A 27,345-nucleotide genomic window follows, 5' to 3' on the forward strand; every position below is an offset into this window, starting at 1 on the left:
AAGTGTTACACACAAAAGCACTGAAACACATTCCTTAATTGACTCCTTACTTGGACAACACTATTTTCCAGACGTTTTAGTCCACCTCTAGTTGTTTTGATTTCACTGCAGACTAGATTTAGTCGGAAAGTCTCAACCTCGCTCACCACCTCCTCTTTTGTTGTTGTCATGTTATTAGACAAATATTGATCCCGAACTGCTCAAGATGACGTACATACGTTTTTGTTTGTTTATCTTTGTTTGTTTCTATAATTGTGAGGTGATAGTACTGGTCTTGAGAGGTGGATTAAGTTGAATATTGAAGGCCAGGGCACCAAGTAAATGGACATGGACATGGATTTACATGTACAGTACAATGTGTTGATTATTTGTGTTAAGCAGATGCGTCCGCGTATGTCACAAATAAGTGTATTTCAATGATGTCAAGCTTGCATTGATGAGGTATAGCTGATCTGTCCATTGATGCTACAGATATGCAATACATCTCTGATTTTGAATCCACATTTTCTAATCCGATTACAATCTGAGGATACCAAACATACTGTACTCTTTCACTGTCATGACACAGCTTCAAATTGAAGCACCTTGAATTTTTGATGAGAATCTGGATAAAGGTGCACATACAATAATTTATCTTCATTGTCTGTTGAAAAGGTTTTATTTGTGAAAATGTAGGTTAATGTGAAGTCTGTCTAATAGAAGAAAGTATTTTTATGAAAAGTTTGAAATAAAAATTACATTCCGACATTTCAATCAGGAAAAGGGGCTTTTATATCTGTTTGTTGATACTAAAAAAAAAGCAAAATTAAAAATGTGGACTATTTCATATAAATGAGGGGGAAAAACATGCAATATTTGTAGATGTTTTTCAGTTGGACAAGCGATAAAATCAATTACACTTCACAACTGAAGGGGGAGCCCATGAGCAAACAATTATTTCTTACTTCTGCATGAAGAGAAGAACACAGTGTTGTCCATACAGATATCAAGGTGCATTTTATTAGATGATGATCCAATAACATGAAGTCAACATCAGCATCCCTCTTTACAAAAGACGTTAAAATTGAAACATTTTGGGTAAAAAAGTCCTTTTGTACAGCCAACCAGAGAGAAAACCTGACATGACCCAAATCAAATTCATTCATCACCATGGGATTTGAACATGACGCATTGACATTATTTACATTCTGTAACATGGAGGTTGAAATGAATGCTGCTCCTCATGGCAAATACAGTAAATACAATGGATTCATATATTAAGATCTGTTGTTTACAAAATAAAAGATGCGAAATACATACATACAATACAAAGTTCTATCCACAGTCTTGGCTTTCAGCTAAACACACCCTCGTTTTGCACAACTTTCCCCGAGCAAAATAGGACCTTTTGCTTGGTCATGTTGATGGGTGCTTTCTTTGGTTGTGATGGGTTTTAATATGACCTTACGCTGCTGCGAACCAGAGAGGTTGGAACAAGTGTCAACAAAAGAGACTATCACAGGAAGGCGGGACGTTCTACTTCCCTACATATGGATTGTATTTACGGCTGTTGTTTTGGACATTATGCCGACGGATCTGAAATGCTGCCATTGGCAGTAACCCTCCTCGGCTGGGAAGAAGCTGAGACTTAAAGCCAACTGGCACTTTAGCTCATGCATACTGTATATTTGTGGTGCATTCCACAAGATGGAAAAGTCTAATGGATTCTCGCATTTGAAAAAGCACATTTCCATCAGAGTAGCACTCGATTCAAGGAGGGCAGAAGAGCTGCAGAACTCCTCCTTTGCGCATGGAATACTGAGTATGGGCAACAGATGTAAATAGAAAAGAAAAAAAAAATACGTCAGGGCATTATGGAGGCTAACACGTGGGGATCTTTTTAGAAAAAAAAAAACTGCTTCCTGTAGCCAAGTATGTTCATTGTGGAGTTTTAGGACCACTCATATGTGACAGCAGTTAAACAGCAATGGCGATAGAATGCATGGAAATGTCACCCGCTGGAGTGTGAGAACAAAAAAAGGACAGCATGGTGTTAAAACTATAGTTGGATATTATGCCATAACATGTTGGTGTCATTGCCCTGGGAAATCATAGCAGGTAACGCGTGTGTCTGTGTGTGAAGCATATGAACACAAGTCATGTCCGCTAAAGTCAGTCCAGGTCTCTAAAGTGAGAGTACAGACACGGCACACCAATATGTGAATCGTTAGCATTTTAGCATCCACAGAACACAACAATGTGGTCATGTAAATAATCATAAAACACGATAAGCTTTTGAAACTTGTCATGCTCCGGCCATTTCTCTAAACCATGGTCACAGTTTCGGATCGCTCGCCATCCAACTGAAGCCTTCTTGTCTTGACTTTTAAGGAGCACCGCAGATCTTTTCTGTGTTTACACAAAGGTCTGCAGCTCACTTTAGAGGCTTTCGAACCAAACAGCAAGATTTTAAGAGAAGCTGATGACGGTCGAGCTATATGTCTTCCAAAGTGGCCACCCTGAGCTGGACCGGGTCCCGGCCAGAAGCCGTCGGAGCTCCGGCATCACTGGAACAGGATCTTTCCCTCGCCCTCCCTCTTCATGTTTAGAGAACAGCCTGCCGAACGTCAATCCCAGCTCCCGTCCCGCCCGCTGTGCTCGGACGTCCGTGCCGAGCCTCATCGCCGGCCCAGCTGGCACCGCCCCAATCATGTCGATTTGCTATAATCATCTTAGGTCATCGCTTAGCTAACGGTGGGGGACAGAACAGCCGAGCGAGGCTGACTGCCGGATGCGTTTCCTCTGAGTTGGTTTTGAACACCCGCCACGCGCTCGGGTAGTGAGCGAACATTGTAAAGATACAGAATCAGGTTTCGGTCAGAAAAGGAGACCCGTCGTCTCGTTCGCCGTCGTAGGCCATCTGCCGCAGCTTCCCGGCTTGGATGTCGCGTGTGAGTGTCAGTTGTGTGCAAGAAGGCGTCGTAGGGGAGGAATGGGCAGGGACTTACAGAGGTTAATGGTAAATCAGCCAAACCAAAGTCACACACTCACCCACTACAACCCCCTAACACCCTCCCCCACCCTCCCCGTCCATTCACCCAACCCTCTCCCCTTCCGCTGTGCTCGTGTCCTGGTCGGGCTCGTCGCTCAGTCCCAGCCGTTGTCCTTGATCATGTGGGCCAGCTCGATGATGAACTTGCCCTCTTTATACTTCTGACTGCTCTCAAAGGCATGTTCCTGGAGGGTGCGGCAGAGGACAGGACAGGGCGGCTGACATTTCATTCACATCACGCTCAAAGACACGACAGTAACACACTGACAGACGGCGGAATACAGTATATAGTCGACGCAACCCTGTTCATTAAAAACAATGAGGCCAAGATTCGCTGATTCTAAACTTTTGCTCACCGTCCATGTGGACGATAACATGTACTGTAAAATCCCGTGAATAACGCTCATTTTCTTGCAAAGACAACAACAACAATAAAAGATCCCAAATGGAGGAGGGATATTATTCAGGGAGCTTAAAGCGAAAGTCAATCCAAACATATTTTTTTTCAAGAATATGTTCTATGCAAGCCCACTAGTTGAAACAGGGCATTCAGATAAATATTGCGTTTGTGGAATAAGAGTTAATCCACTCGTTTTTAGCCATCTCTCGGGGCGGCCATTTTGCGACAAAATGGCCGCCCCTGACTTTTCCTTTTTGGTGCTTTCTAGCAAGATGCCCGAAGCTTTTGCGCTAACAACCTTGGTTTCATCGGGCCAGAACAAAATCTCCCAGCACTCGGAAAAATCAAAACACCCGAATTTTATTTGGAGTTAATCAGAGGCACTTTTAAAGTGCTGACTCCCATTTAACATGCATTTGAATCCTAGTTAAGAGGGTGTGCGCACTTATTTTAACTTCCCCTCTCAAAAATGTAATTTAAAAACTTTGAATTTGGACATGGGTGTGTAGAGTTTTTATATCCAATGTAAGCAAGGGTTTTAGGGGGGGAAAAAACATCCCCATCAAGGTCTTGTTAGCTCAAGGATTGTCTGTGCATCGAGTTCAATGGAGGTTACTCAGAACAGTCATTCACAAGCCAACATGAGAGTACAGAACCAAGATTGTATCAAGCTTGGATGCTTTAGGTTTGAACTTTACAACACAGGACTGAGTCTGCTCTTTTTTTGCAAGCTGTGACATTTCTTACTATGGTTAGATGTGTGGCATATTAACTCTGTGCCTGCTCTATTTATGTCTGTTTGATGCTGACTAAAGTAAGAAACTGCGCACTTGTATTTTGTTAATCAACAGACAGGTTCCAATATAGAATATGTATTTTATATTAAAACGTCAATGGTGGAAAAAAAAAAACCATGAGAATGTATATCAATAACTCTATTACATTCCCTTTGTTTGACGTGAAGATGAATGGGGTGAGAGTTTTCCAGAGGATATAATTACACTGGTAAGAGCTGTTCATGATCTTGAAGTGATCTCAGCCAACAACAGCATCACAATTGGTAAATGTGCTGTGTCAGTGCAGCCTTGAATACACGTCCAACCTTGAACACTGCGGATACAATTGGGCTTTTAAGGCTCTGGATCAGAGGAGAGAAGTTGAGAGAAGATCTTACAGTGCCAAACCCCAAATTTACACTTTAAAGAAATTTACATAAGAAACTTGATTAAATTTGGGTTTTTTTCAAGAATATGTTCTATGCAGGCCCACTAGATGCAACAAGGCATTCTGATTAATAATGCGTTTGTGGAATATGAGTTAAGCAAAAAAAAAAAATCCACCCGTTTTTAGCCCTCTCCGGGGGCGGCCATTTTGTCACTTCTGTCCACTGAAAATGACATAACGGTTGCGCAGGGCTCAGATAACGACCAATCACGGCTCATCTCTTTTCCGAAGCTGAGCCATGACATTTTAGACTTTACTTTTCACAATTGTCACAAAACTATACCTTAAAATGAGACTAGTTAGGATCATGTGTCTTAGTCTGACCGGTCATGTGATCGTACTGAGGCACAATGACTGCTGCTTTCTAATCCGTCGTCATTTTTATCCAGGCCCATGTCACAAATCCCCATCGCATAAAGAGTGTATTGGTGTTGCAAGAAACCAAAATGATATCAAGTGTAGTTGGGCAACCAAAGGTTCCCATTAAGAGGATATATATTCAATCCGCTTAGATCCTGTAACAGATACAGAAATGTCTTTCACTGTGGAGTCTGTCTACCTTGTTTTGTCTTTGACTATGTGGATTTGGAGCGCCCTGATCAGATTTCTGGTATATAAGGGCAGTAGGTCAAAGGCCTCGCCACAGAACTTTGATGACAGCAGAAAATCGACACAGCTGCAACTGATATGTATGTCATTACCCTCACCCCCCAATTAAGTGCTATTACGTGTGTGTGTGTGTGTGTGCGCGCGCTCCCCATGTGTTCTCCACCTTGTGGGGTCGGGACAGGAATAGAACCTTGGCCGAAAAAATAACCACCAGTAAGGTTGATGAAGGAAAATGTTTATCCTGGGATATGTTTCAGTTGGAGGTGAGGCCCAGGCAGCCGGTCAATAGAGCCCTCTCAGGCGCCGAACAACAACGATATTGTGCGCTTGTGCGGGTCCGCCAACAAGGAATACGCTCACATGCCTTACAGTGTAAATTCGCACCTCCATGCTGACAGAGGTTCACCTCTGACAACTGCACTCAATCAGCTCTGCTGATACATGAAGGAAGAGAACGTGTGCTTCCTATTAAATTACCTTCACATCGCTGTCCTGTGAAAAACACTTGTGTCCAATTTGGGGGGGAAAAAATAATTTTCACGTTTATGCGATTGTAACACCATTCACGTAAAAAAATAAGAAAATTGAAAAAAAATGGACATGAGTGTTTTTTCACATGGCAGCGACGATATGTATCTGGAGTAGTGGATTGTAGCTCCGATCTACAGCATCACACACTATATTTTGAAATGTTTGAGCTCAATGGCCACTTTTGATTTTTTAAAGCAGATTGATTTCCTAATTTATTTTTTTATTTTCTTCAAACATTACAGTAAAAGAAGGTCTGAAAATGTCCGGCAGTGAATGAGTTAAAAGCCATCAGCGTATTCAAGTTAAACGTCGTATTTTATTCCCGACCTGCCAAACTGTACCCCGAAAGATAAACAAAGATGCCTATTACTGAATCCTATCGGCAGCTTCACTGATCCCAAATGAGGAGGTGGTCCAAAAATAATAGGAGGTGTAAATAAAATTAGGACGTGGCTGTTAATCATCTCGCAACTTTTGAAGCGGTTCGCGTGCAGTGCTGAAAATCCGCCAAGGGCACTCACATATTTCCAGCCCAGGGTGGTCTTGCAGTTCTCACAGTAGATATCTGCCACAGCGTGCAGGCCTGTGAGCAGAACTCTCTCCTCTGCAGGACCACACCCCACGTTTACCCTGCAAGAACAAGAACGGGCACAGAGAGAAAGCGAGAGAGCGAGAGACAGACACGAGTGAGTTTAACTTGCTCCGTTTCATACAGAGTGTAATGTGCACAGAGTGAGTGAGTCACTCAATCCCACCCACTCGCTCTCAGAGCAGAGAACTGGGCTGCTTAGCATTGACTTGAGCAGCCTTATTTTCGTACTAAATTCTTCCGATAATGACGCCCCCCCCGCCCCGAGGCATGCCGGCTCCGTCCGCACGGCGGCCGAAAAACCAAAACAATGTGCCAACCCTGCTGGAACAATACGCATGGCAAACTTCCTTAAATAACAGCGTACGGAAAATTGCTCTTCCCCCAAGGGTGACGCGCATAGGAGCTCATTTCCGACCAGGCGAAGTTAAGCCAATTGGAAGCAGATGGAGGGAACAAAGAACAAAAAGACGGGACACTCACACTGAGTTGAACAGGTAGGCTCGGCCCTGGCTGCCCTGGAACGACTGCAGAGGCAAGAAGAAAGCAAGATGAGTGGGCGGTGACACACTTGCACCCTTTCATATAGCTGGAATGGCCTCTCGCGGGAGGTATTAATGAAAACAATCAAAGTTGCGCGCTTCCAGATCATTTATTCACCGCAACAGAAGGTCTTTTGTGCTCTGGGTGAGTGCTGATTTCATGGCACGTGTAAAAGTGATTCATTCAGAATACGACTCGATGACCATTTTAGAACATAATCCAGCCACGGGAAATAAAGTAGAGAGTATTTGACGTACAAGAGGCCAATGTGGTGTGTACTTGTATAATTCTACTGTGGAAAATCCTCAAACATGGTCATTTTGTTTTAAATGGTCGTAAAAGTGAACATGGAACATATTAAGCACATCTGTAACCCCGGTTCTTTTCCTGACTGGGCGTGACGGCATTCAAATGCAATCCAGGTGCAACGACTGTTGTAAAATGAGTGAAGTCAATGCAGTGGAGTGCCGCCGCCCACAAGCGCCGGTTACCTTGGAGATGAGCTCATCGTGGTTGGCTAGGTGGGCCCGGCAGTGGATGCAGCTGTACGTCCGGTGGCAGCTCGGCAGGTAGGCCTGAAAGGTCTTGGAGCGCGTCATTCTGACCATGGGCGGGGTTGGCGGGCGGTGCAAGAAGGGACTGCCGGCCCAGGTCGGCTCACAAGGGAAGCACCGCAACACACAGGTGAGGGCCGTGGTGGGCGGTGGGTCGGGAGGCAAACACCTGCCAGCGGAGAGGAATGGGAGAGCTTAGCTAAACGCTGCCGCGTGTGTGTAGCTTTTGTTACATGTGCGTCGTGAAGCATTTGGCATTTCATTCGAGCTTGAACACACATCATTCGCACTTAAAGGGGAAGTCAAGAATATGTTCTATGCAGGCCCACTAGTTGAAAAAAGGCATTAGGATTAATATGAGTTAAGCAGCAACATCCACCCGATTTTAGCCATCTCAGGGGGCGGCCATTTTGTCACTTCTGTCGACTGAAAATGACATCACAGACCCTCGAGGCTCAGCTACGCGTACAGCACAGCTATGTGTACGTCATAGCTCAGCTTCAGAAAACAGGTGAGTCGTGATTGGTCATTATCTGAGCCCTGAGCATTTGTGATGTTATTTTCAGTCTTCAAAAGTGACAAAATGGCCCCCTGAGATGGCTAAAAACGGGTGGATTTTGTTGCTTAACTCATCTTCCACAAACACAATATTAATCAAAATGCTAGGTTTACACTAGTGGGCCTGCATAGAACATATTCTTAAAAAATATATGATTGGGTTGACTTCCGCTTGAAAAAAGGCATTATGATTAATATGAAACATGAGTTAAGCAGCAAAATCCTCCCGTTTTTAGCCATCTCAGGGGGCGGCCATTTTGTCACTTCTGTCGATTGAAAATGACATCACAAATGCTCAGGGCTCAGACAATGAAAAGCATGTTGAATGTTCAGTGGGAGCATGGCAACTATTTCATGTTCTACATCTACATATATGCCAACAAGTAGTATTCAAATAGTTTTCAAATTATATTCACATGATTCTTCCAAGAAAAGAAGAAGCAGCTATCTCAAAAACGCAAATCAAGTTTTTTGTACCCTAAGTTTCAAGCTGAAAACAACTCCTGCAGTCTGAAGCTATTTCCAGACCTCCTCCCCCAGCAGCTGGTTTGGAGTGTTTGTCCACAGTTGCAGGCACACTTCCCATTTACCCAACCAATGTAGACAGGAAAGCTAGCTCACATAGAAAACTAGCATGAGGCTGCAGAGTTAATCTGCTTAGCCTAACACAACTGTGAGCCTCATGCTGAACTCGCTGCATGATACCAAATAGACCGAGCTCTTAAAATACTTGTGTTGCTTGCCTGGGTGACTGAGAAGATTAGTCAGCTGGCTAGGACTATTCCATAGGTTTGGGAGTTTATGGACAAAATTTCATCCAAAACTACACAGTCCTGTCAAAGCTATCACAAGACATGATTCTACTTCCAAAAAGGCTTTCCATTTTCCAAGGGATAAATGTAGCGAAGGTGAAAGGTTATTTGTCTCTGGCAATATGTGCATTGGGTGGCCACCAATCCAGGGCAGACACCACTTCTTACCCAAAATCAGCTGAGATGGGGCTCACTTGGAGCCAGTCACAAGAAGGAGTCATGCCATATCGCCGACTACAAAAACCCGACATCAGCTCTGCATTTTCTTGCATTTGGTTCATTTCAGTGCACTGTGACTGGTGCTGGCTTCTCCCAGAGGGATTTTTCTGCTGCGCTGTCCCAAGTTTTAAACGCAATGATACGCAGGATGAGCACACGCAGCCAACTGCCATGCGGTCAGGGTGAGTTCAATCAAACGGAACACGACTTTTATACGGTTGCCGACTTCCCCCAAACGATCCGATTGCTCACTTTTTCCGTCCGTTTGCCTCTTGTATTAACACTTCCAATTCCATCATTTCACACTTCATTTTGCACCAACCGTGTGTGTGTTACAACACACAATTTAGCACTCATAATTTGGGATCCTAGTAAATGAGGCCATTGTAAACAGGATTACATGGAAAATCAGATAGGATCATTTTTCCTGTAGTCAAACTAGAAAATGGAGTCGATCCTATCTGATACGACCAGAATCATAGAAGCTGAGTTGGCTAATTCAAAAATAAAAATAATGTACTAAAAGTGCCGCGCAGTTCCCCAGAGTTACTTCTCATGGGGTAGCAGAGCAGTCATTGAAATCTAACTACATGCCGCTAATGACAGTCGCAATGAGCTGCACCATTTGGTCTCTCCTTCCTGTCAGTCTTTAGGGGACCATCTGGAAAAACTAATAAAGCTCTGAATGGAGGGATGGCTGTCAGTCAAGAAGTAGAAAGAAAGCCCCTTTTATGGGTCTCCTGAAATATTATTGTTTGTAATAATGGACAAAGGTCCTAGTAACGAACGGAGTGGCGATGTATTAAATAAATAAAGCAGAGAGACATGCCCTTTTTGCTTTTGTCTGCCAGCTGAGTGGCACTGGGCCACAAAGCGATGCTCAGTACAGATGTCAGTCAACCCTCCCCCAACAATACTCCACCCCCCCAACCACCACACACACACACACACACACACAGGGAGGCAATGACGTGCCACTTCGAGACTTGCACAATAACATAATCTTTAGTTGGAGATTTCAGTTACCCTACACAAATAAAAACAGTTGGGTCCAAAATAACACAATTGGACCGATCCATAACTTGGGTCAAAACAACCCCAAAAATGGGTAGTTTTGTAAAAAAACAACCCCAAAAATGGGCTGTTTTGTACAAAACAATGCAAGAAAGTTGGTCAAATTGACCCAATTTGCATATCGGTCCATTTTTGACGCAAAATTGTGTTATTTTTAACCCAACTGTTTTTAGGGTGTATTTTGGAGATTAAAAGTTCCTCCGCAGTATAAGTCGCCCCGGTCAAAAAATGCATCATGAAGAAGAAAAAAAAAAACATTTAAGTTGCTCCAGTGTTTAAATCGCATTTTGGGGGGGAATTAATTTGACAAAAACCGAGACCAAGAACAGTAGTGTTCATACTACTGGGGTATGAATAATTTCGGGCTTGACTGGATATATTCGAAACGTATCTGACTGCTACGTATCTTGAGCTCAAGCCTTAATAGCAAATAAAAGCTGTAATAAATTGCAATCATTTGTATGCTTCATCAGAAATCTGATTTGGTTGCTTTCTACATCCCTCCCATTGGAGCGGTTCCAGGCATGTCCAGCTGGTAGATCACCCAAGGGTAGACTCACAATACACTGCTCAATGCCTCTGACTCCCCGAGGAGGAGCTATAAAACGTTGCTGGGGAGATGGGACACCTGGACCCAGTCCTCGTCAGGGTCTTCACATGATTACAGTTTTTTTTCCAATGTCATAGCATTGTCATGCCTCACTTTTATTGGGTTGACAATCGCAAACCATATAATGACACATCTGGATCCATACGTCTGTTTGTTTACATCTTTTTCCCATTTGTAATTTGGTTCCGAACAGAAAAGATTTGTGTGTTCTGTGTGTTCACAGTGGAAAATGATACAGGGGGAAAAAATGGAATGGGTTCTCAACACCACAATGAGGCAAAGGAGATTTGGATTTAAACTAGTTACATGTAGATGAAGCCAAAAACATAAAGTCTATAAACTAAACATCCACTCATAACACTAGTTGAAATCACTTGGTTCTGGGAGGCGGTTCTGTCTCATGCGGAATGAGCAGTATAAGATAGCCCTGTGCAATGCGTGGTACTATTTTCGGTACTATGATGACCAAGGGCAAAGGCATCGTGACTCTCAAGCAAACCGGAGCCTGAAAAGTGGCCCCTCTAAAGACAAAGTAAAACCTTAATTTATGTTTTCACGGTTGAAAATATAGAAATTGAACATTCAAAACATCACCAGCCCACTGAATTACACAATTAATGGTGTGAACACATTGCTAAACAAACACTAATACAAATGCACACCCATTTCCACAATCTCAATTTTGCCGAAGATTTGAGTATGTGCCAGTTAGTGGAAGCTAATGTTGCTAATAATGCTGTCGGCGAATGCAGATTGATGCTAACACGCTGCGTACCTTTTAGCTTTAACGTGAAAGTATCTGTCTGTTGGGGCGGTGAAGACAGTCAAGTGTGAGGGCGTTATTATTTAAATTTGAAACATTGCTAAGGCACAACAACGCAAACATCGGAATAGTTTGTCTATAGACACAGAAATCGTCAGCTAACAAAAAATGGACTCATTTGTTTAACTTCAATTTCCAAGCCTTATGAACTGAACCCATTTTGCAGCTTTAGTGGCCAATTAAAAATTCAAATGCATTGTTAAAGCAGCAATTTTGTTTGACATATGGCTGAAGTGAAACAGAACAGACTCCTCTAAATGATTTTGAGCGAGGCTCTGACAGTGGCAAACGAAATCAAAGATGACATGTCTGCTATCAAACACAGAACCTTTCTATGCGATATTAGTGTTTGTCCATTTTCTATCATTGTCTATTTTGGTCCGCCCGCTTGTGCTCTCCTTGTCTAAAGGCCTCGCCGCACAATCGCGTTTGTTTTTCCTGCGCTGCTGTCTATTCATCAGTCCTACCGCGCGTCGTTTGAGGTCACCGCGCTGGCCGTTCTGGCCATTTCGGAGTGTCACCACAAAGGGCTACATGCCATGAGTCTCACCAGCCGAAAGGGCCCTTGTATATCCCAACAAAAAAACCTTTGTTATGTAACCCACTGATGCCACCGCCGCCGCTGCCGTTTGTGACGACGATCGGGGCAAAGCGAGGGATGCGAGTCAGACGGGGACAGAGCGGGAAGTAGAAGTGTGCGGCTAATGCCGCGCACGAGCTGCACCCACGGGCGGCAAATCAGCACTCCACCTACTTGCATCGTGTTCTCCCGTTCGGTGTTACCCAGGCCAGCAGCACGCAGCAGAATGACATCACTTAGCCTTGCGGTATATCAAATACCACTGATTGGGCATAGCTATAAAATCCCAAAAGGATGTGTATCATGCTTTCACTGTCTACATTTTGTGCAATGTGAGCAATCTATTTTCTCAGAGAAATGGAAAAAAAGGGATATTATTCTGTATATATGGCTTAATTCAGGAAAACTAGCTAGCGAGACCAGACATGCTGTATGGTTTAGAGACAGTAGCAATGACCAGAAAACAGGAGACAAATCTGGAGGTGTCAGAATTGAAGATGATGAGATTCTCTTCGAGGATTGGGAGAATCAGGAAAACAGACTGGAAGGTTTGGAGACAAAGCCGGAGAGGAAATATCGTGATGCAGAATTTTGGAAATATACAGAGGAGGGACAGTGGATATATTGAGAAGGATGCTAGAAATGAGGCCACTTTTTTCCAACCCAAGTACGTGTGCGAGTACTTACATTTGAGTACCATACTCACAGATACCGAGTAGCCTATTCTGATACTTAATAATGCAATTTCGTCTTGCAGATGTGATGAAAATGTTTGAATTGAAGTGATACGTAATTACACCATCACTTACTTCTCTTTGCTCTGTTTTTAAAAAGTTAAGGAGACTGTTTAGGTTGAGACTAGATTTGCCACAGTCATTTAAGTACGGTTATTGCGAAGCGTTCAAAGGAACCATTGATTCAAAGAGGAAAACAACCCAAACACATTTTTTTTCAAGAATATGTTCCCAGCAGGCCCACTAGTTGAAACACAGCATTCTTATTAAAATTGCGTTTGTGGGATATGAGTTTAGCAATAAAATCCACCCCTTTTTAGCCATCTCAGGGGGCGGCCATTTTGTCACTTCTGTCGACTGAAAATGACATCACAACTCAACAGCTCAGGTAACGACCAATCACGGCTCAACTTCAGAAAACAGGTGAGCCCGTGCAGATTTCATCATCCATTTTCAGAGCATGATTTGCAGTCAACTAAAAGTGTCGTCATCTGTGTTTACCTTAATGTATCTCTAGATAGCTGACATGGCTGTAAGGAATATGTCCGACTGGTGACATAGTATCGGTGACATATGGGTGCTTTAAAGAGGAGCTTTATAGATGTGTCTATGTGTATGTGCTGGAGTAAGAGTAGAAGAAGTAGAGGATATAATATGTGTCTAAGTCCTTTTGTTTACACATACTTCCAATGTGACTATGTTTTTAAATGTTTGGGGTGTTTCTGTGATTGTCTTACATCACTTCAAGGGACGGCCATTGGAAATTAGCATTAGCTATAAATGCTCTGATGATGTACATTAGAGATTTGTTTTTCAGTTTTCTATGTTGTAGCTACAGTTGTTCTTCCTATTGAAATAAACATGAAGAAAGGACAGGGAGCAATGGAAGAGTACGTGGCAGTGGCAACATCTTGAATAGGTTTAAGCCTAAATGGGAAACCAGAAATAGCACAACAAAGTACAACAATTATTCCCATCACACATTGGAACGAGGTGGACCAAAGAAGAAGCCATTACACTCTCCTCTGGGTAACATTCTAGCTATACAATATCTCGCAAAAGTGACTTTTATGAGAGTGAAGCAACATCGCACCAAATTTGACACACCTGTTCCCCGTTAACACCATATAAATATGTCATTCTATCCCAAATATAAATATGTCATTGGGATAGAATTAGTTAATGGCTGTTCTTTGAGTCACTTTGATGGGACAGTGAATTTACACTGTTATTATACAAACTGTACACTGACCACAAAATGTCATGTCTTCAGTGAAAAGACATACATTATTTACAAAAATGCGATGGGTGTGCTCACTTTGGTGAGAGATTGCAGGCCTGTGCGGTCATGATGATACCGTTGCGAAAACATCAGATCATCAGTAAACTCTTGAATGACGACATGATCAATAAGTACCTGCACAATGACGCAGGATGGCGAGGCTGCAAGTCTTCAGGAAACATAAAACTTGTGTTCAAAACGTTTAGGAAAAGCCTGCCCAAAACTTGCAAAGGAAAATCTATGCGTCACAAATAAGTGTTACAGTTACACATCAATCAAAACACACAAAATTGTGAATTGGTGGGGACGCTGAAGACCTGCACTGTGTGTGTAATGCCTACTGTATGAATCAGGTCACAGGCAGTGGCACACTTTATCTGGGCCAGAACTTTATCCACCACACGGAGCCCAGATGGCAGGGATGCCTGAGCTCAGCAATCCTGTGCGCGCGCACACGCACGCAGACAGACACACTCACACACAAAAAAAGACACCGCTATCCGACACTGGCTTGAAGATCTGCAGTGACCTGGCAGGTCACGTGAGAGGGTTATCGGCTCACTTGCATCGATCACGTACGTATGGTCGATGCAATGCAGCGGTCACGACAAACGGCCGCGCGCACGCGCGTCGTGGCGCACGCGCTCAGGACAGACGCCACAAAACAACATGTGAGGATGAAGTGAATGACAGAGTAAACCTTGTTTGAAAGGCAAAATAAATCAATGCATGTAAAGGCACCAATAAATAAACAGTACGTTAAGTGGAACATCAGAGTGCCGACTTTGTTGATAAATAATCAAGCACCATAGACTTTATGAACTGACATCGACACTGGAATAATCCCCGCAGAATAACTGTGATTAAATGCAGTCAGTGTATAACAAGGCATACACTGAAGTGACGACAACAACAACGCGTAGCAATTACTTTTACCTTTGTGGAGGAGAAAAGGGGACCTACGCGTGGCCTGAAAAATGTCGCACCTCCTTGTTTTCTTCGTGGCAAGGCCAATTTTAAACGTTCATTGGCGCTTCTTCCCTGGCAAAAACGTCCTCTCGTCTTGTCTCTGCTCTCTTGGGCCCAGGCAAGTCGTGCATAGACGCAATGTTTTGACGCGCAACGATGCCCAGCACAGTTTGGAGGAGGAAGGTAAAGAGTGTAGACACTGCCAGCCGGAGCAAGATAGTACCCTTCTCTTGACTGCCTACTTCGCTGTAAACATTAACCCCCCCCCCCGCCCCGCAGCCCCCGCAAAAAAAAATCAAACTACATATACTGTACTGTATTGTATATTGATAGTACTACACATACTTTATACAGTTACAATAATTTCTATTTCAATATTATGACAAGAAATGCTGTAACCGTTGTAGTGGGTAAACGTACATATACGAAAAAGCAATGATTTCGCGTATGTGATTTGTCTAGAGAAGCATGAAGTCAGATTCGCTGATAATTGGACAGGAATTGGACATACATGTAGCTGGTAAGGTAACAACTATCATGTTTTTGATTAGTAAAATTGTGAATATACTGCACATCTCCAATTTTAAAATCCCTAATATCAACTGTCTTGGTCAAGCATATGCATGCGTTCCAAATGTAGATCATGAAATGATATATAGTTTTATTGTAATGAAGGATCTGTGGCTATAACGCCAAATCGGTCAAAACTTCTTTTTATTCAAAAACGTCAGGGACGGAGGTTAATTCTTCCAGTTTGGCTGTTACATCTTTGGCAAGAGATAGATTGAAGAATGATTGTCATGCCGAAAGGCCAATCATTTAAGTGAAACAGCATAGCAACACTGTGCTCATTGGTTTAGAAAGACAACTCATTAACTACAAGTTCACTGACTGTAGGTTCACATTTTACCGAATCATTTCGAAGACTAAGCATATACAGTATAGAGAGATATTTTTAAGTGATTAAGAATCGTCGTCTTTAGCTGTTAATACTAAGCTTTAAGAAGAAACCAAAACGAGTTTTCACTGGCCATGACGCATTAATCGCCATCAGTACTTTAACTCCAATCTGTACTCAAGACTCTGATATTGCTAAATGCAATTTACTGTCGCCCCCTAGTGGCGAAACGATTATACTTACACAGGAAGAAAACCCGTTTGCTTGTCAGAAATAAATTGTGCACATTTTATTACGTTTAAAAAAAAAATAGGTGGGATACCACAAACCTCTTCTCACTTGTGCAAAAATCAGGAAGTGAAACTGTCAACATTGAGATCAAGTCACCAAAACACACCAGTGATATACTCAAACGTGCATGCAAAAATGACTAATACAAATAACGTAGACAATTTCAGTTGGGATAGGGTACTAAAACATTAAATACTAATACAGTACATATAAATGCTAAATTCATTGACGACACTTGCACAGCAAATGGCAAAAATTCATCCAACACTACATTCAGTACTGACACAAGATACTTGGTCATCCATCTGGATTGGAGAATATTAGTGGTTTGATAATCCTAAAATTGATTACCTAAAATCAGACAAAGAACAGTGCAACTCATTTAAAAAAAACTTGGAAATATTCTTGCTCATAAAACGGTAAACTGGCTTTCACTTGTATAGTACTTTTCTAATTTGGGTACTCAAAGCACTTTAACACCCTTTTCTCATTCGCCTGCTGGTGGCGCGGCGTGGGGGGCGCCTGGGCGGGGGGGGGGGTGGATCGGTGGGGGTTGGGGATTGAACCCACAACCTTCAGGATGGGAGACAACCACTCTACCATTGAGCCATTCCACCCCCCAAATAATACTTGGATAGAAAAATGTTAATCATTCGGGAAAACATTGCAGTTCTGCAAGTGCGACGTGAAATTTAACTTGCCAGTGATTTTACTCACTTGCTGTCTGACAGTGGCTCAACGCCCAGTTTCCTATACTGACAAAGTGAATTGAAATCAAAACTAGTCACTGAAGACAGTTTTTACTGCAGCTGTTATGACATCACTGCTATCAGTGCACACAGGAAGGCAGATTTCAAAATAGGACCAAATACAAAGCATCTGCCGTGAAATAAAATGTGAGGTAAATTGTGAGGGGCTGCTCCATTGGCCGGTGTATTTGCGTACAACATTGAACACTTGAGAAGGAGTGCAGCAGTACTGCAAACGCCACAAATACATTCAAGTAAAATGAACAAGCTTCGGTTGTAATGATTACAGAAAATCTGTGAACAGATTCAATAGAGAGCCTCAATTCATTTTTGGGGTTCAATGTTATTGCTAATGTACAAATGTGTAGTGCTCAAACAAAACTATCCTGCTAATGTGGGAGTTGAGGTGGCCGTAGACAAGTCACTGGAGGTTGGAAAGGCCATTCCGATCCAAGAAGTCTTTAAGCCTGGTGGGAAAATCGGTCATAACTCCCGTAGCTCCCAAGTCAAATGCTCTCTGGAAGTCTTCTTCATCATTCAGCACCCAAATGTACACCTGAAACCAGACGCACCGCTACTATAACACTACGGTATTTCTGAACATAAAATATAAAGTCAACGTTCCCATTGCATGCATGAAAAAATAGTTTGACATTAAATGGACAAATAATGATGTGGACATGGTATCCCCAAACAAGTCGGGTTATTCCAGGACAAAACAACATCAAAGTGAAGGATCAAATGACCCGCTCAATGCTTACCTGTATTCCCCGAGCGGTGAGATGCTGAAAGAGCGCTTTCCTCATCAATAAGCTGCAAAGGAAAAATTTGAATGGGGACAATTTTTAAGGAAGGTCATTGTAAAGGTCATTAATTAAGTGACTGCCAAAGGTGGTGAGTCAACTCACCTGTCTGCAAGCCAGGTGATTAGGCGCTGACTCTTAGTTATTCTGTTTGGATCTCGAATTCTATAAAGGGGAACATTGAAAAATGTATTCCAAAACTTTTTTTTTTTTTTTTTAAACAAGGCATCATCCAGATGCAAGCAACTCAAAACTCTTGCTTCTCATTGGTTAACGCAAATAACAATAATTATGCATTCATACTTGTGCAGGGGTGCCTCGCGACCAAGGCAAGGGGAGTAAAATTTGCTTAGTTGAGTCCCCGTGTCACAGTCAGAATGAATTTTTCGGCATGTGTGTCTAATAAACTATGAAGGGTCAGTTAAGACAAAAAAATAACCGGCTCTTTGTGCAAATGTGAGCAATGTGAGAATTTGTTGACTGATGCCATCTTCTTCTGATCCGTTTTTACTTACAGTGCATCTGGAAAGTATTCACAGGGCTTCACTTTTTCCACATTTTGTTAGGTTACATTTTCATTCCATAATTCATGAAATCATGTATTGACTCAAACTTCTACACACAACATTCCATCAACGACTCAAACTTTGAGATTTTTGCAATATATCACTGGAGTCCACCTGTGGTAAATTCATTTGATTGGACATGATTTGGAAAGGCACACCAGTCTATACAAGAAAGCCATATCTGTAAAAAAAAAAAAAAAGGAATGGGTGAAACGGCCCAAAGACAGGTGTGCCAAGCTCATGGCAACATATTTATATGCTAAGGCTGCTCGATTATGAAAATGGGGGGAAAAATTAAGCACTGTGAGTATTTCCAGATTCACTGTGTGTGTGTTTTACATCCAAAACCAACATTGTGTCTACTTTCCCATACGTACACTTACTTGTTAACGATATTGGGCATTGGGATCTCCAGGAACTGTTCCTTTAAGGGAACAAAAGGAAGAAGGCCAGTATAGAAGAGGCCCAACAACTGCAACACTCTGGGAAAGCTAAACAACACAGGAATGCGAGGGTTCTGCAAAACATGAATCCAAGATGGTCAGGGATTACAGTGGACGCAGGGAGTGATTTGTTTTCAAACTTGCATGCCAAATCTGATTGAACGGTCATGTCGCAACATCAGACATACCTCTTTGTAGCACTTCCTGACTATCTGGTTGCTGGCGTTGCCCCATACCGTAAGATGCTCTCTGTCATATTTTACGACCAGTTCTGACACCTGCCACGCAGACACATAAATGAACCAAACGTGATCTCATTGGTGAAGGAAATGCGTGTCTGACGTGGAGCTGTCACAGACCAAATTAAAGCGGCTTTCCTACTGAGATCTGTTCAAGGGCACCGTAGATGCACGCACGCACCTTCTTGATGAGCGTGTCGTCGTTGACCTTGATGTCAATGTTGACAGGAGTGTTGGGAAATGCTTCAAAAACATCCTTGAGCAGAGGAATGCGTTTGTCCTCTCCCCCCTCACAAATACACTCTACACACAAGGACAAGTTGATAACGGGGTCAGTTTCGGCCGACGTGACGGTCGAGGCCACTCCCGCCATATAAAAATGATTGCAATTACGCAATAGGGCCCGCGTGGGATGTTTATCGGTTTACAGTGTGATTAATTGCTCCGATTGAACAGTGAGCGTGCATGGGAGCGCACAAGTGGCAGACACTCACCCCGTTGAAAGGTTACATCCAGTTTGCAGAGGTATGGTGGCAACTCCTGCACAGAGCAAACAGCAGAAAGTGGCGAAGGTGTGGAGACTTAAGGTCAAATATGGAGGCGAAGGGAGTGACAGCTAATATTGACGTGAAAGAAAGTCTTTCATTCAAGTGCTCTGTGCGCAAAAAGTGACAGCAAGGTGAGAGTATCAAATTTAGCTATCCATCCAATTTCTATATGAATACAAATAGTATCACATTTGAATGTGGTAGACGAGCATTCAAACCTATGGACAAAGAGTCTTCAATTAATAACTTCTTGTCATTTCACAGTATTGCTGAAAATGAAAACTCATCGGCAAGAAAAGGCAGAATAAGTCTTCATAGGGATGGTACCACAATTACTAACTTAAACTACAACTGTAAGGCTTAAGAACCATGTGATTTCTTGCAGCCAATCAGCAGAGAAGATAATGAAAACGTGCCTCCATTTGTGGCTGAACATTACATGACACTTCGAATATGACGTGATCGAATATTCCGATCACGTCATTTTTCACGAAAATCCGCCGATCATGATCGGTGCCCGATCGATCGGAGCATCCCTAACGCATATTGTTCAATTAGTGCATGTACACATTGAATGTGGTGTAAATTAATGAATTGTATTTGTATTCCGTGAAAACAAAAAACAAAAAAACAACCTATGTTCCAAAGCAGCTACTTACAGCATAGGCCATGTCAGAGATATAGGCATTAATACCAGTTGCTCGATGCAGATGTGGATCATGTGACACCACAACCTGCTCATCCTTCGTCAGGTGACAGTCAAGCTCCAACATGTCCGTGCCAAGAGCCACGGCACTGTGAGGACCAACACACACACACACACATTGTTCAGCTGCAGACTTTCACCTGGCGCTGTGGTTCGAAGTTCAACTTACTGTTTGAAAGCCGCCATTGTGTTCTCTAGGTTCTCTGCTGCTCCTGCAATGCACACAAGAGTACAACAATATTAGGTACACCTGCACTTTCTAATAAGATCCACGTAAGATACAAGCTTTATCAATCCATTTATTTTCTATAGCGATTTCTGAGTCTGTACTTTTATACCTAAGTACAGGAGTTGAATCAGTACTGAGTGTGAGGACTTTTACCACCTTGTGAATGATCTCTCTTTGACCCATATAGGATGTCATGACTATGAATTCAAATATTATTGCTGTGAGCTCGGTTGAGGAAGTGCTTCCACACGAATGAAATCATACACATTGCTTGAAGAGATTAACACGGCTCACTTACCTCCACGATGAGAAATGTGCTTGCTGTGGAACTTCTCTTTCTTCTTCCGGTGCAGTAGGGTCGGACATTTGAGCAGCAGCGCGGAGGTGAGAACGTAGCCCGTCACCGTGGACAGGACGTAAACAGCACCATACATCTCCCCCACAATTGTCGAGACACGCACGGATAAGACCTGTTACGAGTACCCTAGCGCCATCTCTTCAATAGCGTATAAAACATTTTACGTTGTTGTATGAGGAGATGTAAACTGGCTAGCGTCCGAGTCAAGCTTGTCAAGTCGGAAGCTTACCCATTTCTTATAGAGTGTCGCAGTATCTCTTCTTTACCTGAACATCGAGCGTTTCATAGTACCGGTACTCCGGTCCAGTCAGCTGTAGTGTGTATGACAGTCCTTGAACCTGCTGGTGGACTGTGTAGCTTTTCTTCTTCGTGGACTGCGCATGAACACATTGGTGCTTTGCAAACCACCATGAACGCGCACTATTACCTCCTACTGGACGGATTGAGATTTGTTGATGTGAGACACATTTGTTACTTGGGCCTTAACCTGCTTAAACCACCATTATCACATCGTATTTATCAGTACTATATATAAAAAATGTTGGCTTTTGATCAGACCTGAAATTGTCAGCTCTTTTCTGTTGTCAATTGTATATAGTAGTTTATGTCAATTTATTGGCTTTATTTATTTATATTTATATTTTATATATTATTTATATCTATATTTATTAATACATGTATCACAGCTTTTTATTGTTTTTGTTCTATTTGTTGTATTGTTTGTAAAGTGCTTTGTTACAGCTCTAGCTGTTATGAAATGCGCTATATAAATAAAATTGTATTGTATTGTATTGTATTGTATTGTATCAGTACTTTTATATAAAAATGCACCCTCCACCAAATAAGGCCCCAATTCAAACCGAAGAAAAACAGCCCCAAACCATATCACCACCAGTTGATATTGTGAACGTAGTTTGCTAGTTTGCTTATTTATTTATCAAGTTTATATATCACCTGTCTTTGTTGGGGTCAAAGGTGATCTTGAGCCTGTCCCAGCTAACCTTTGAAAAGAAACACCCTGGGAAAGTCACAGTCAGTTGCAGGGCACATTTTGACTAAAAACAGTTCACATTCACACCTTTGAACAATGAATCAAGCATCCATGTTTTTGAAACGTGGGAGGAAGCTGGAGTACCCACAGAAATCCCAAGAAGTTCAGTGAGAACATGCAAAATCCACAATTGTGGGCCTTTGTGGAATTTCAAACTCAGAGCTGTGAGGTAGTTTCAAGTTTAAAGCACACAGAATGTGCCTGCTCATGTTTTTGGAGGTCATTTGCCCCACATAATACTTCAAATGTGCCTGTGACTACAGTTGTTGACCGATTCAGTACAACCTAAGCCAGAAAAGTAATGTGGTAGCATTGGGTGAACATTTTCAATAGTACATTTTAACTTCTTCATAATCGTTTTGGTACCAGCGGTACACAGTGTTATATTGTAGATTTTTCTTTTTTTTCCTTTTTTTTTCTTTTTTTGTTTGTTGCATGTTCAAAATAACAAGCTCAAAAATTAATCAAAACTGTACCAATTGATGGACCTCGTCTATGTGATTTATAAGATTAACTACCCATATTGCTGTGTTTGATAATGACACACACAGCTAAACCGAGAAATTGCTTCGAACAATGTCCAAGTCTGACTTTTCAACATGTGTACCAGTCAAAGTTCACTCGGTGCAATAAAATATCCATGATAATGACATACACACCCTGACGAATAATACGAATAATACTTCGGCACATCATGTGCTAGTCTTTTAATGTGGACAAATAATTATATTTAAGGAAAAAATACTTTAGAGCGAATTGAAGCGAACAGCAAATGGCTCACAGCATGCCGCAAAGTTTAACAGATATTCTGCAGCAGTGGAAATGTCTGGAAGAAGAGTATCAGCATGTTCAGGTAAGTAACCTAACCATACGTAGCCACCACTCCTCCTGTGTTTAATATTAAACAGCACATGCTCACAGTTCTGTAGATTCTATTTACAATTCCCAAGAGAAAAACTCAACAGCATTGACTGCACTGCATACGTTCCTGTGGCTGTTAATGTTCTGTAGTTCTGTTTGTTGTCAATCAGGAGACACACAGGTTATACCTACAAAAACTGGATGAAATTTCCAAACTCCAAAAGAGCTGCTCTTCCTCCATTTACCGTCAACAAACACGACTCAAAGAGATGTCCTCTCTTGTGAAAAAGTAACTGTCAAGACACACACACACTGAGCTGAAAAAGGGAGGCTTTCACACAAACCAACTCCCTCAAACGCAGATATGTCGGTGATAACCCTGGTCGTGTGTTTATATCATCAAACAGGTGTGGCAAAGGACTGTCGGAAGAAGATGCCCTTGAAGTAAAAGAAAAAATAAAGATGCAAACCAATGCTTTCTTTGAAATGGAAGCTTTCCTCCCAAGGAAAAATGGGTGACAAATTCAAATAAGTCAGCCTTGCAAAAATGTATAAGAGATATGTATAACCGCTGAATACCGAAACATATTACTCATGACTAATAGTTAAAATCTTATTCTTGGATAATGTTTTTTTTTGTTCTATTAAAGCTGTTAAAATTATGTTCTATGTGCCTCCACTAGTCTAAACTCATACGTTTAGACTAGTGGAGGCACATATGCCCGTCTATGAGTCTAAACTCATATGTTTAGACTAGTGGAATATGAGTTAAGCAGCAAAATCCTCTCATATTTAGCCATCTCAGGAAGTGGCCATTTTGTCACTTCTGTCAGCTGAAAATGACATCACAGTTGCTCAGGGTTTAGGTAACGACCAATCACGACATGCCTGTTTCCTGAAGTTGAGTCATTATTGGTTGTTACCCTGAGCAACTGTGATGTCATTTTCAGTTGACAGCAAGTGACAAAATGGCCGCCCCCTGAGATAGACAAAAACGGGTATATTTTACTACTTTACTACTTAACGTATTTTACTACTTAACTCATATTCCACAGAATGCCAATGATGGGAAAGCATTTTTAGGGGTTGATTCCTCCTCTTTAAAAATTAAATAAAAAAAGAGGGTCAATATGCTTTTGTATTTCAGGCTGTACCTCACTCTGGTTCTTGGAAATGTGAATGTCACTCTGCTTAGCAAACAGTTAAAGTACGTGCTCTCTTTTTTCTAAACTCTTTCTGTTTGGTGACCTTTTATAAGTCAGGTTATGTGGCATAGCCAACGACGCTCCCAACTTCATTTAGGCTACATAGATCTGTGCATTTATGTATATTTATTTCTGCTTATAATGTTTTGAAAACTCATCATCAGATTTGCCTACAAAGATGAATATGAGAAGTTCAAGCTGTACCTCACTGTCGTCCTGCTGCTGTTTTCCTTTACATGCTATTTCTTTGTGAGCTACAGGTAAGCATATCCAGAAAATGTGCGGTTCTTCCCATGTCAGTTGGACATTTGTTGTTGAATTTCTGGCTTCAGATTTCTTGACGCTATCCTCAACTTCCTGCTGGTGTGGTATTACTGCACATTAACAATCCGAGAAAGTATCCTCATCACCAATGGCTCCAGGTCAGACCTATACTGTATATACAGTACCGGTAGTTCTGAAGAAATTTTACTTTTTCAAAATTATTTTGGAAGTGAATTTTCCATGTGCCGCCCGCATTACAGAATTAAAGGCTGGTGGGTTTTTCATCATTACATCTCAGCTTTTTTGTCTGGTGTAATGCTCACATGGTGAGTAAATAAAAAGCCCTTAAAGTGGAAATCAACACAAACATATTTTTTTCAATAATATATTCGATACAGTCCTACTATGTAAAAAACAGCATTATGATTAACATTGCTTTTGTGGAATACGAGTTAAGCAGCAAAATCCACCCCTTTTTATCCATCTCAGGGGGCGGCCATTTAGTCAGTTCTGTCGACTGAAAATGACATCACAACTACTCAGGGCTCAGGTAACGACCAATCACGGCTCAGCTAAAAAAAACAGGTGAGCCGTGATTGGTCGTGACCTGAGCCCTGAGCAACTTCGATGTCATTTTCAGTCGACAGAAGTGACAAAATGGCCTCTCCCAGAGATGGCTAAAAACGAGTTGATTAACTCTTATTCCACAAACGCAATAATTATCAGAATGCCTTGTTTCAACTACTGGGCTTGCATATAACATATCGTTGAAAAAAATATGTTTGGGTTGACACACACACACACACAGACTATATTTCAATCCAAAGTTTTCCGGCACTACATGGTTGAAATGTCCTCCCTTCTGCACTCAAGGCCAGATGGCAACTTGTACAAGATTTTCAGGAACCAGTTTCTGGCTTACTCCCTTTATCAAAGTAAGGTCAAGTCTTTGAAAAAGTAAGTTAAACCAGATCTTTCTTATGCTGTCATCTAAACATCTCCTCATGAACATGCAGGTTTTGTTCAATGTCTGCAGTGTTATTATCAGAGTGGATGTCTGTACAGACTCAGAGCACTGGGAGAAAGACACAACATGGATCTGACCGTGGGTGAGGTTTACAAACATGGAGCATGCTCACAGAATGAATATGCTGTCTACATCATCTCATGTGGAGGCCATGTACAAATAATTTTAGCTGAGGATACAGAACATTCATGTAATGGCATAAAATGGTTGATTTCTATTTCCAGAGGGGTTTCAGTCCTGGATGTGGAAAGGGCTGACATTTCTTTTGCCCTTTCTGTTTTTCGGTCATGTGAGTATACATCCGCAAATGAGTCTTGCATGAGTTTGCATAAACAAGTCTGCTTTGTCATGGTGTGGATATGATGGACACAATCACGTGCCCATGACTAATGTCAGTTCTGCACGGTGACATGATCAGATCTATTTGGATTGGTGTGTCACTGTTTGTTGTATTTGTCTTTTTCACATAAAAACAAACACAACTCTAAGAGCCCCTGTTTTCTTGTAGTTCTGGCAGCTCTTCAATGGCCTCTCTCTCTTCAGAATGGCTAGGCTCCCAGACTGCAAAGAATGGCAGGTCAGCGCTCACACAGTCCAGTTTTCACTCCCTCTTATTGCCTTCATTCAACATTGAGAGTCATTCATTCAAAAGGCATGTCTTTCTCACAGTACATTTAGGCGACTGTTTCCAGTTGAGCTATAATTTGGATTTCCAAGTTTACTTTCAAGATGAAAAGCTTGTCCATATTGGACTACAATGTTTGAGCAAACCAAATCAATATTTTTGATCCGACAGTCTCATATTGAAACAGATAATCAGAGCTGGGCATTTTACAAAACAAATCGTGGTTCGTTTATCGCCTTCCGCCTACAGCCGAGGTGCCCCTCCGCCGTCCGTTTATCCGCCATTTTGTCCAGCCGGACCCAATAGTAATCGGCGAGAGGCCAAGAGACGGGAAAAAATGGGTTTCCGACTATGCTTAGTCCCACTATTTTTTCAAGTTTCCCGTTTATCGTTTATCACCTGCAAAAAGGGCATCCGTCACATAGGCGTAATGCCCAGCTCTGCTGTTAATGCTCTCTGTTTTTTGGTAGTGGTAAGTTTGTCTTAAATATCTATGTGCCTCTCCATTATCAATCTGTTTACAAAAGTGAAAATCAAAAAGAGCAATAAATCACCTTCATTCTGTTTTTTAATGTCAGGTCTTGGTGTGCAGTCTTTGCTTCTGTATTCTGTTCACGGGAAACTTCTTCACGACTCTCGCTGTGGTCCATCACAAGCTCAAGCGGAGGAATCAGAAAACGAATATCCTGTGATTCAAACAGTACTAGTAGTTTATCTTAAGTAGGACGCTGAGGCACACTACACATATATATGTATAGTGACAATTAGAACATTTTAATGCTCCTCCATTAGATGGCATAAATGACAAATTACGCCTGTTGTCGTTAATACAACAGAATAAGTCACATCTTTCTGCGAGTATCGGCATTATGTTTAATTCAACAGGCCCAGACAAGCCCATATTTGTGTGCGTGAAACACTGGTTTAGCATATTAGATATCACAGCGTGTTTTCAAGATCATTATTTGAGACTTGTTTTCCTTTATGAATTGGCCTTTCATTTAACATTATTAACGTTTTAGTTCATCTCAGGTTATCACGTTCTTCAAGGTTAATTTAATACAGTACATGTAGGCTATTTGTGTACTTTGTACTACTTAATTTGTTTTGTTGTGATTGGTGAATAAATGTGAAAGATCTACACCTTGCATTATTGTTTGCATTTTATCCAGTGCTGGAAAGTAACAAGGTACAAATACATTACTTAGTTACTGCGCTTAAGGAGATTTTTTTCAGGTATCTATACTTTACTTGAGTAGTTTACTCCCTACATTAATTTCAAAACAGATATGGACTTATGTACTCCCTAATTTGTCAAAATAGGCTTGTTTTTATCCAAA

General features: G+C 41.8%; 3 protein-coding genes across 4 annotated transcripts; 1 reads left to right on the forward strand and 2 right to left on the reverse strand.

The window, feature by feature from the left end:
• Positions 1-979: 979 nt before the first annotated feature.
• ypel2b (yippee-like 2b) lies at positions 980-15,327 on the reverse strand. The gene is made up of 5 exons (XM_086034944.1): positions 15,110-15,327; positions 7,419-7,650; positions 6,868-6,911; positions 6,317-6,425; positions 980-3,216 (listed from the first exon to the last, which is right to left on the reverse strand). Exons 2-5 carry the CDS (start codon positions 7,533-7,535, stop codon positions 3,127-3,129), a joined length of 360 nt encoding a protein of 119 aa, XP_085891070.1. The 5' UTR covers positions 7,536-7,650; positions 15,110-15,327; the 3' UTR covers positions 980-3,126.
• A 972-nt stretch (positions 15,328-16,299) lies between these two features.
• On the reverse strand, positions 16,300-21,392 carry gdpd1 (glycerophosphodiester phosphodiesterase domain containing 1). Of its 2 annotated transcripts, XM_086036784.1 has the most exons (11): positions 21,202-21,391; positions 20,913-21,110; positions 20,555-20,597; positions 20,339-20,474; positions 19,626-19,671; positions 19,313-19,434; positions 19,081-19,170; positions 18,833-18,966; positions 17,989-18,048; positions 17,842-17,893; positions 16,300-17,636 (listed from the first exon to the last, which is right to left on the reverse strand). In XM_086036784.1, exons 2-11 carry the CDS (start codon positions 21,046-21,048, stop codon positions 17,502-17,504), a joined length of 954 nt encoding a protein of 317 aa, XP_085892910.1. In that variant the 5' UTR covers positions 21,049-21,110; positions 21,202-21,391; the 3' UTR covers positions 16,300-17,501. The 2 variants fall into 2 exon arrangements, with proteins under 2 accessions (XP_085892910.1, XP_085892912.1); XM_086036786.1 differs by having other exon boundaries at positions 20,913-21,392.
• Positions 21,393-22,679: 1,287 nt separating this feature from the next.
• Positions 22,680-27,044, forward strand: tmem120ab (transmembrane protein 120Ab). Its single transcript, XM_086034943.1, has 12 exons — positions 22,680-22,876; positions 23,055-23,173; positions 23,292-23,399; positions 24,032-24,091; positions 24,254-24,349; positions 24,422-24,511; positions 24,614-24,679; positions 25,227-25,288; positions 25,370-25,462; positions 25,605-25,669; positions 25,889-25,957; positions 26,584-27,044. The coding sequence occupies exons 1-12, from the start codon at positions 22,796-22,798 to the stop codon at positions 26,695-26,697; spliced, it is 1,023 nt and encodes a 340-aa protein (XP_085891069.1). The 5' UTR covers positions 22,680-22,795; the 3' UTR covers positions 26,698-27,044.
• The last annotated feature ends 301 nt before the right edge of the window (positions 27,045-27,345 follow it).

This window comes from Filicampus tigris, chromosome 7 (assembly GCF_054856515.1).
Source record: "Filicampus tigris isolate MCC_2025a chromosome 7, RoL_Ftig_1.0, whole genome shotgun sequence".
NCBI classification, from domain to species: domain Eukaryota; kingdom Metazoa; phylum Chordata; class Actinopteri; order Syngnathiformes; family Syngnathidae; genus Filicampus; species Filicampus tigris.